This window comes from Lonchura striata, chromosome 3 (assembly GCF_046129695.1).
Source record: "Lonchura striata isolate bLonStr1 chromosome 3, bLonStr1.mat, whole genome shotgun sequence".
In the NCBI taxonomy this organism is placed as follows: domain Eukaryota; kingdom Metazoa; phylum Chordata; class Aves; order Passeriformes; family Estrildidae; genus Lonchura; species Lonchura striata.
Window position 1 is genome coordinate 27,697,667 of NC_134605.1, and position 9,901 is coordinate 27,707,567.

The 9,901-nt window shown below is 55.6% G+C and overlaps 1 protein-coding gene across 1 annotated transcript; it reads left to right on the forward strand.

The window, feature by feature from the left end:
• The first annotated feature begins 2,173 nt into the window (after window positions 1–2,173).
• BCL2L11 (BCL2 like 11) lies at window positions 2,174–9,499 on the forward strand. The gene is made up of 3 exons (XM_021537637.2): window positions 2,174–2,531; window positions 7,014–7,126; window positions 9,401–9,499. The coding sequence occupies exons 1-3, from the start codon at window positions 2,174–2,176 to the stop codon at window positions 9,497–9,499; spliced, it is 570 nt and encodes a 189-aa protein (XP_021393312.1).
• The last annotated feature ends 402 nt before the right edge of the window (window positions 9,500–9,901 follow it).

The following is a 9,901-nucleotide window of genomic DNA, read 5'->3' on the forward strand; positions in this document are numbered from 1 at the left end:
CCTGCCAGCCAGGCCCCATCTTCTTTGCCCTAACCTCCTCCCTGCCCACTTCTCAGTGGCAGGGACAACCTGCTGGGGTTGGACTGGGCTCCATGATCTGGGAGGGCATTTCCAACCTAAGTGATTCTGTGATGGCACAGAGGGAAGGCTGGGTGGGAGATGCCACAACTGGAGTGCTGCAACAGCATAGGATCCCCTCCATCCTCCTCTAACCCTCTCCTTTCTCCCTCCTCATTTCCATGTGGGACATGGGAAAGCTCCCTGCAAATGGATGCTGGTGGGTGTATAGGAGGGCTGGGATGAGGCATTCCTAAACAGCATTCCTGGGGAGCTGGGGATGGATGCTGCAGGGCCTGAGGCAGTGTTGAGGGGCAGGTTTCAACTCTCCCTCCTTCAATCTGTTCCCACAGTGCCAAAAATGAAGGACCTTTGGGATCGGCTTTGGTGCAAATTCCTCTGAGACGGCTCATGACAAGAGGAACAAGGATAATGACGAAACAGATTTCTTCCATGAGGCTGGAGCCATGATTCACGGTGGGAAAATGCACTTGGTGCCTTCATGGCTCTCCAGAATCCTGAGGACAGGAGGAGAAGGGCCAGCTCAAGGCTGAGTGTTGGAAAGGCCAGCCTGTTCCCCATCCCCTTTCTGCTCACGTGAGCCACCCACACAAAAACCAAAACGACCCAGGAGGAGAAAATAGACTCAACATCTGCTGGCTGGCCCAATGTCCCGGCAGCCCAGCTGCCCCCGAGTGTCCCCCTCACTCTGCCCCACCACCACAGGATGCTCTGCAGGCCCCAGCGAAGGGGAAAAGCCTCGGATGGCTCCGGGATCCAAGGGAAGTGTGCAGGAAGCGGGGTTTTGTGGAGCCCCACCAGTGCTGTGCTGTGGGTACCGCTGTTGGAGGGCTGGAAAAAGAGGAACAAGCCTGATTTTCAGCGCTGCTTCTCCCTCACTTTTCTGTTGGGGAAAGGCCAGACCTTTTGAGCCCTTCCTTTCTGCTGCTGGTCCCTGTCTTCAAATTTTTCCCTAATGTGTCTTCCTAACAAATTTCCCTAATTATTTTTGCCCACTCGAACACATGCAGAGACTTTTCCTTCCCCTCCCATTGGAGTGAGAACAGAGCTGGAGCAGCCAGGGATGCTCCGGCAGTGTGTGGGACCTGGCTGAGGTGAGGGACACTGGGGTGGTATGGGAGACCTGTGACCACCCCAGAATCTGCTCCAGCAGCAGCACTCAGCCCCTGTGGCAGATGGGCCAAGTCCTTCCTCTCCATAAGGCTTCTTCCACTCCATGGTCCTTCCTACCTCTCCATTGTCCTTCTTCCTCTCCACGGTCTTCCTTCCCTTCCATGGCCCTTCCTCTCCATAGCTGTGTTACTCCACAGGCTGGAGATGCTGCTGCTGCTCCAGGGATGCACCAGGGCTGGGTGTGCGTGCACACACGTGTGCAAGGGGTGCAGCAGGATGGGCTGTGGGGTGCAGGAGATGCCCTGAAGCAGGTGTGTGTGAAGAGCAAGCACCTGGGTGTGAGGTGTGTGCGCACTCGGGGGTGCAACAAGGCATGCCTGGGGTGTGTAAGGGGTGTGCAGGTAAGGGGAGCACCCACAGTACGTGGGGTGTGTGCAGGGGTGAACCCCGTGGGGCGTGTATCGCGTGTGCAAGGTGTGAGTGCGTGGCGCAGGGTGGGAAGGGTAAAGGTATCGGAGCACGGCGCGTTTGTGCGGGCGGTGTGTGTGCGTGTGAGGCTGGCAGCGCACGTGTGCGTGCGCAAGGCGGTGCCATGCCCCGGGCCGCGCTCGCCAGCCCGGGCCGGCTCCCTGCGTGCGCCCGAGCCGGGCGCTCCCCGCGGGCGGGGAGGGGGCCGGGGCCGGGGCGGGCGCGGGGCGGCGCCGAGGCCGGGGCGGCGCCGGGCCGGGAGAGGCCGGGGCGGTGCTCGGGCTGTAAACACGGGCGGAGCGGGGCTGGGGCCGCTCCCGCGCACAGCCGAGCGCAGCCGCGGCCGGGGCCGCTCCAGCGGCGGCAGTACCGTGAGCGGGGTCGGGGACGCGGGGCGGGGGCCCGGGCTGGGGCTGGGGCGCGCTCGGCAGAACAATGGGGCGGGGGGCGGGGGCCGGGCCGGCCTCGGCGCGCTCGGCCGCTCACCGCGCTCCGCTCCCCGCAGGCAGCCCCGATGGCCAAGCAGCCCCCCGAGGTGAAGGCGCGACGCGACGGCGAGGGCGGGCGGCTGCCGGCGGCGGAGGGGCCGGGCCCGGGCGCGCAGCTGCGTCCCGGCGCTCCCGCCGCCCTGCCTGGGGCCGGCCCGGTGTCCGCGGGCGCCGCGGCGCGGGGCCCGCCCGCCAGCCCCGGCCCCTTCGCCACCCGCTCGCCGCTCTTCATCTTCGTGCGGAGGTCGCCGCTTCTGCCGCGCTCCTCCAGCGGGTACTTCTCCTTCGACGCCGAGCGCAGCCCCACGCCCCTGGGCTGCGACAAGGCCACGCAGACCCCCAGCCCGCCCTGCCAGGCGCTCAGCCACTGCCTCAGCGCCATGGGTAAGCTCTGCGGCTCCCCATCCTCCTCCTCGCCTCCCCTCCCCGCCAGGCTCGGCTGCCCTCGCTTCCCCCTCCTCACCTGGCGTGGCTGCCCTCGCTTCCCCCTCCTCACCTGGCGTGGCTTTCCTCAGAAGCGAGTTCCTGTGGGGGTGTGTGAAGGTGTGAAAGTGAGGCGCCGGGGGAGATGTGCAGAGGGTGAACGAACGTGCAGTTGAAGGGCAGGGTGAACGTGCAGGAGTGGTTTTCAGACCATTCACCTGGCTTGGATTTCCTCACCTTCCCCTGCTCACCTGGCTTGGCTTTCCTCAGAACGGTGGAAAACACGGATTCTCGTGGGGGCGTGTAAAGTGCCGGGGTTTGTGTACAGGTGCGAATGTAGAGGAGGGCTGTGTAAAGCTGTGAGCGCACAGTGCCCAGGGGTTTGTTGGTGCATGAGGGGTCCTGCTCTTTGCCTCGGCTCCCGTTGGAATGGTGGAAAACGCAGGTAGCCATGCGAGGCACCTGCATCAGCACCCCCGCATCCCACCCACGGATTTTGGGAGCATCCGAGCCGCGGGCTGGAGACTCCCGGAGCTCTGGGATTTGTGGAAGCTGGCCGGGCCCGCCGAGCAAGCACAGCGCCGGGGAACTCCCGCGCGTCCAGCGCCAGCCTCTTTATTACTATGATGTTTATTCTTTTCCGGGCTCGGTCAGTTGCTGCCAGGGGAGGAGGGGACAGAGTTGTTGAGTCCAGCTTCCTACTCAGGGCTCGCTTGTCCAAGGCTGTTCTGCCAAGCTCAAGTGGCTGCTGGCTCGTGTGTCGCTGCCGGCTCTCTCATCGATCGGTGGCGGAGGTGCTGGGGTCATGCATCCTGAAATCCCGCTGGGAAGCGGCCTGGAGGCGGGCGGGCGCATGTTCATGAATGGCTGTGCCAGGTGAAGCCTCTCCAGCAGGGAAAACCTGCCCTCGGGAGCTGCCTGCGTGTCCAGCATTCCCCTCTCCTGATGAATTTCCTTTAATTGGAGGAAACCTTTAAACTTCCACCTTTTAGCTTCCACCAGGGCACGGTAGGAGCGAGGCATGGGGATAACAAACACCAGCTCCAAGCTTTCTGGGATCTAAACACCATCTTTTTTGGTTGGTAGTGTTTTTGCTCCCTCCTGGTTTTGGGCTGTGGCTCTGGCTGTGGAAGCCCGGCTGTAACATGCCCTTAGGAAAGATTTTGTGACATTATTGCAGTAATTACAGCTTAATTCATGTTTCACAACCTTGCCCTGGCACAGCCAGGCAGGGATGCTCCTGGAATTCCTCGCTGGGAGAGTCGAGGTGTGGGTTTCTTTTATCTGGGAAGAAATTGAAGTTTCTCCGATATATTTTTTTTTTTCCCCTAAATTTTTGTGCTCTCATCAGCTGTTTTATTGGAGCCTTTGCTCTGTTAGTGTTGCTAGGGGCATCATCCTAAACAACTATAAGCAAATGGAAAATCCTCAGTACTGTTTAACTGGGACTCCTGGATACTCCTGAATGGATTAAGTTTGGAACATGGAGCTACACAGCTGTTTTATCCCCATCCAGGCCTGCAGCTCCCAGGCTGTGACTTCCCATGCTGCTCTCCTTGGGAAATATCCATGACTTTGCCCTGCACACCTCCGCCTCTATCCCTGTGCCTTGGCAGTGTTCAGCTGGATGTGTGCCATGAAGTTTTCCACATGGAAGTGGGTCAGTCCCTTGGGAAGGAAGCAAAGGAGATATTTTTGTTGTGCTTTTACCCACTTGATTTTATCTATTGTGAGCAGAAGATGCAAGGTGGAGAGTTTCTCTCGGAAGCATAAGCAATAATAATAATAATTATTTTTATTAAAATAAACTGGCGTTTCCTGCGAGGAGGAGCAACGGATGCTCCCAGCCTCTCCCATGGGCAGTGGGGAACTGCTCCAAGGCTGCTCCAGCATGGCAAACTCATGCTCTGCCTCAAAAGTCCCTCTCTTAAATCTCACAAAACCTTCCCCAAAGGTTTTAATGAGGGCAAATAAAGGTGGTGGCAGCCCTTGGGAATGCCTGGGGTCATGGAAGAAAGAGTGTTGGTGTGGAGGTTTTGGGAAGTGATGGTTAGGGCTGTGCCGCCTTTCTGACAGTTCAGGGGGACACATCCAGCTGCTTCCAAAGCTGTTTCTTTTGGGAAATGAGACAAAAGCAGTGAGGGGGCATTCTGGGATGGAAGGGAACAAGGGTTGCAGTGCCAGCCTGGCATATCCAGGATGATGCTTTTGGGGATGGAAAGCAGAGGAGCAAGGGTGAATTGATTTGGTTGTGCCAGAGGAAGAGGCTTGATCCTGCTTTTGGGGAAAGAGGTTGGCAGGGATGGGGAATTCCCAGCTGGGTGTGTAAGTCACCCGAAACAAACTCAGTCTTTCTGGAGAGGTTGGGTGACTGTGCATGGTATTTTGTGTCTCTCCTTCCTTTCCTTCCATTGGATTTTCGGTCTGAAGGCAACATGTTTGTTTGCATGCGGATTTTGGGAATGTGGCTAGAGCAGGTGCCCTGAAAATGGGTATTCCCCCAGTGGTGGTTTGATCCCGGTTTGTATTCCCATGAGCAGAGAAGCAGTTTAAACCTGTTGCTCTCAAAGAAGATTCTCCACGTGCAAATAGTTGGATTTAAAGGGAAAACCTTGAGCTGGGAATCTGCTGGTGATGTCCTCACGCTCTCGGCTCTCGTTTTGGAATACTTGCTGTTTCCTCCCGGCTCTCCCAGGTTTCCCAATGGGGGGGTTGGATACCTCACCCAGGAGCTGACGTTGCCATTTGGGGTTGGTTTCTTTGCCCTTCCGAGCCGGAACAGCATCAGTTCCATCCTGGAGCATCCCTGGAGCCAGACGTGGCTTCTCGGCGGTGCCGGTGCCCGCGGATTGTCGCCGTGCCCGGGCCAGACGTGTCGCCCTCGGTGGCGGGCGCTGGCTCGCGCTATGACTGTGTCCCCCCGCCCCGAAAGAGCCTGTGACTGGTTTGGGGACCAGTTATGACTGGCCCCTTTCGCCGCCGCCGCTCGGCAGCGCCGCAGAAAGTCCTTTCTGAAAACCTCAGCCCGATTTCGCTCTCAGCCACCGAGCCCAGCCCGAGTCTCTCGGGCGGGGAGCCCCGCGGGCGCGATGCCGGGGCGGGAGGAAGGATGGCACAGGGGGAAAAGGATGGAGCAGGAGCAGCGCTGCTCTCTCGCGTGGTTTTCCTCACGTCCCTGGCGCTCCTCGCCTCTTCCTGCCCCGGCCCGCCGCGTGTTTTTGTTTCCCTGGCTGGTCCGGCCCTGCTGACGGCGGCCGTGGGATTTGGGAAGGTCGCTCCGCCCCGGCCGAATCCCGTCTGGCTCCGGAGGAGCCGGGGCGGAGGGAGGACCGCGAGCGCCGCGCGTGGTTCGTTCTGCGGCGGGAGAAGCGCTGCTCCTGCGCTACTACAGCGTGAAAACAAAACACGTCCTCCGGCCAAGCAGCGCTGCCTTGGCTCGGAAATGCATTTTCCAATCAGCTTGGAGCCAGGCTTTTATTTAATTTCTTTTTTTTTTTTTTTTTCTAACTGCTCTACTAATCCTTTGAATCTTTGGAAGATTGGAAGCTATTCCTGTTCCCTTGTGATTCTGTCGAAGCTGTCGTGCCAAAACACTGCTTTGTTTTGTGCAGTTTTTTGATTTTTTTTTTTTTTTGGTTGTTGTTGTATGGAGTTGTTTTATTTAAATTAGTTTGGGGTTTTTTTGGTTTTTTTTTTAATATTCATTAAGCAGTTCCTGCTTGGATCCTGAATTTTAAGGAAGGGGTATGAGGTGGTGCTGGTACCATACATGGTCCTGTTTCTTTTTTTTTTCCTGGCTATTTGGAGCATTTATCACATGTTTAATAACTTTTTAAGGTGGAGACTTAAATAATAAACACATTAACTCTTTCTTTTCTCTTTCAAACCAGCAATTGGATTTGCTGGAAATGTGGTTTCTCCACACATAAATCCAATTGTGGCTTTCTCCTCTCTATGCCAAACCCATATTGGTTTTCCTTTTTGGGCACTTGAGGATGATTTGGGGAAGAAATGTGAAGATTGAATGAAAACATCCAGGCAGAGGATTTTTAAGGTTAGGGAAGGAATTACTGCTGAAGGCAAAAAAGGGGGAAGAGGAGGTTTGGCGAGGGAGGGAAATTGGAGTGTGGCATCTTGACTCTTATCCCTGTTTAAGAGGGACCAAAGCTTGGAGATGCTCCCATGGACAGCCTACAATAAATAAATAAAAGCTTAACAGCAGTAATAGTAATACAGAAATAACAAGGAATACAAGCCTGTTCATTGTATGCAGCGAGTCCCTACATGCACCTCTGGGATTTAAAAGAGATAAAATATAATAGCAATAAAAAGTAGGAATAAGATGGCAAGAGTTGATGGGTTACTACAGAGTTTTATGTAATAAATTCTATACAATTTGTTCTTCTTCCTGTTTTTCCAACTCTCCTGTTTCATCCCACACAGCTTCCCGATGGCAGTCCCACTCTCCGGCTGAAGAGGTGCAGCCGGAAATCTGGATTGCGCAAGAGCTGCGGCGCATTGGGGACGAGTTCAATGCCTCCTATTGTCCACGCAGGGTAACTTTCCCCTCTTCACCTTCCATTTCTCTCAAAGGGAAAGGCTGAATCATTTCTGGAAGCTCTGTGGTGAGCATTTCGTTCACTCAGACGAGAAAAGACTGCGCGGGTGGGGGGTGGCCTGGACCAGGCAAATCAGCGGCTGTGGCCTCAAAGCAATGAAAAATAACCTTTAAATCAATTAAAAATAACCTTGAAATTGGGACTGGAAGCTTTAGGGCACCAGGTTTGCGCAAGGGTTTAGGGGCAGAGGTGTTGGATTGGGCCTGAATCTGCTGGTGATGAGGAAACTTTTTAAAAGGAAGAGGCAGAAAAAGTGTGAGGGTTTTGGGGGATGCACTGCCCGGCACCATTGGTTTTAGGGAAACATTCAGTGGGATTCCCAGCCCAGCTCTCAAATCCTGGCTGCTGCAAAGACACTTGGTCCTAGAACTTACTTCTTTTGCAAAGACTGTTTTGAAAGAGGTTTTTATAAGCCCATGAACTCGCTCACCTTGGTGTGTTGCAACCCAAGTCGATGCAGTAATGCCACAGAGAAGCCCAAACCCAAGGCAGCCCAGCCCAGGGGGTGAAGCAAGATGAGCTTGCCGGTGTCCCGGCTGCTGAGTGTTCCCAACGGCTGCATGTCCCTGCTTGTGGATTCTGCTCCATCCACTCGGCTCGGCTGTGGGAAGAGGGGCCAGGAGCAGTGCTGGGGATGGAATGCTTGCTGCTGGATCTTTATCCATCCTCTTCAGCTCCCAAATAGCTCCTGCAGTGCTTCCTCACTGCTCCTAGGGTTGGCTTTTCCACAAAACGGGTCAAGTTGCTATGATCCTGATTTTTCCATATCATCTCCACCTGCTTCACTTTTCCCAAATGCCCTGGCATTCCTGACCTGCAGCAAAATGGTGATAAGCTGATATCCCAAATCCAGAATCCAAAATGCGCATCTTCAGACCTCCCCCATCCAGGCTGATCCCTTGTGTTGCAAAGTGGCTGTTTTTTGGGATGAAGGGAGAATGAAAGGGAGGAATCAGACTGTCCAGGAAGCTGGAGGCACCTGGTAGCAGCAGGCAGATCCAGAGGAGCTGGAAGAAATGCAGAGTGCCATGGAATCTCCTGAGCTGGAAGGGACCCATAAGGATAATCCAGATCCAAACTCCTTGCCCTGCATAGCCCCAGCAATCCCACCCTGTGCCTGAGAGCATTGTCCACATATTTCTTGAATTCTGGCAGCCTTGAGGCTGTGACCATTCCCTGGGGAGCCCGTTCAGTGCTGGATCACCCTCATCCCATCTCCCATCTCCTCCCTGCCTCCCAGAGCAGTGCCTTAAATTTGGAGTAATTTGTGAGGAGCAGGAATGACCTTCTAGTGTTATCCTGGCTCCTTTGGTGCTGGAAATCTCTGGGCACATGATGCTGCTCCCTATAACCCTGTGGTGGATCAAGGGGTGAATTTAATGGGAATGGGGTGTTTCCCTGGCAGCAGCAGGGTGAGGTGCAGGGAGCATCCCCCAGGTTTGCACGAGGCTGTTCCCAGTGCCACGGCTGCAGTTCCAACCCAAGGCTGGCCTGGGGTGAGGAGTGGAACGCACAGGACACGTCGTGCCTGCTCAGGTGACACGAGCAAGGGATGTCATGCGTGACCCTAAAAACACTTTGTACCTGGTGCAGTCAGCATGTGACAAATTCTCACTCCCTGCACCCAAAACTGGGGAGGTTTCAGAGCATTTAAGCCAGTGTTTAATTAACATCCCCGAGGCACTTCGCGGAAAGATCCCTTTTCCTTCTGGAAGCATTCTGGCTGTCTGGGCTCCGGAGGGCAGAGTGGAAGGGCTCGTGTGCCAGCCCCACCTGGCTCCGGGGTTTGCCCTTTCATCCCGAGGTTAGAAATGGGGAACTGCAGCAGTGCCAGAGCCGCACTCGCCAGGCAGGTCGGGGCTGTTGGATGGGTCCCGCGGCGCGGTCCTGGTGCGTTCCCTGTCACGTTCCCCAGGGGTGTGGCCTCCCCCCAGGACCGTTTCTCGGACAAGACATCAGGAAGTCTGGCAATTCATCATCCAGCCACTCCTTGTCCCAGCACAGCTTGTGGGTGCCAGGCTTTTCCTGGAAGAGGGGACATGCCTTGACTGCTGTCATGAGCCCCAAGCTCTGCTGGCTGCAAATTGTTAAACACTTCACTTGGTGTCTCTGGAATTCCAGGTGTTTATATAGCATAGGGGGATTCATGCTGGGAATTAAACTCACCGCTTTGTTTGGTTTTTCTCTTTTTTTTCCCTCCCTCTCTTTCAGGGCTTCTTGGATCACCAGGTGGGAAATCCCCAGGTCGTGATCTTACGCCTGCTGCGCCTGCTGCATTCCATCATTCGCCTCATCTGGAGGCTCCACTGAGCGCCAGATGCATCCCGAGGCACCAGGACTGAATTCCTCGCTGGGAAAGCCTGGGAAGGATGGACTCATGGATGGATGTGGGGCTCCCACCCTGCCTCTCCCCCAGGACATGTGGCAGGATGAGGGTGGACATCCCATTCCACGTGGCGTTTTATGGCAGAGTGGTGTTTACTCAGTGTTTCTCTCCACTCTTTTTATTCATTTTTTTGCCTTTTTCCCAAAAGCGTCTCAGCGAAAATGTAGAATCATGTTTTGTCATCGTTGCTGGAATTCTGTGGCATGAGCCCTATGGCAGGAACCAGGGAAACCTGAGTCAGCTGATGGGCAGAGCCCTTGGAGTTTGCCTTGCAGAGGCTCGGATTCCTCCCCTCTCCCTTTGCCTCTGGGGCATTTGTCCCCAGA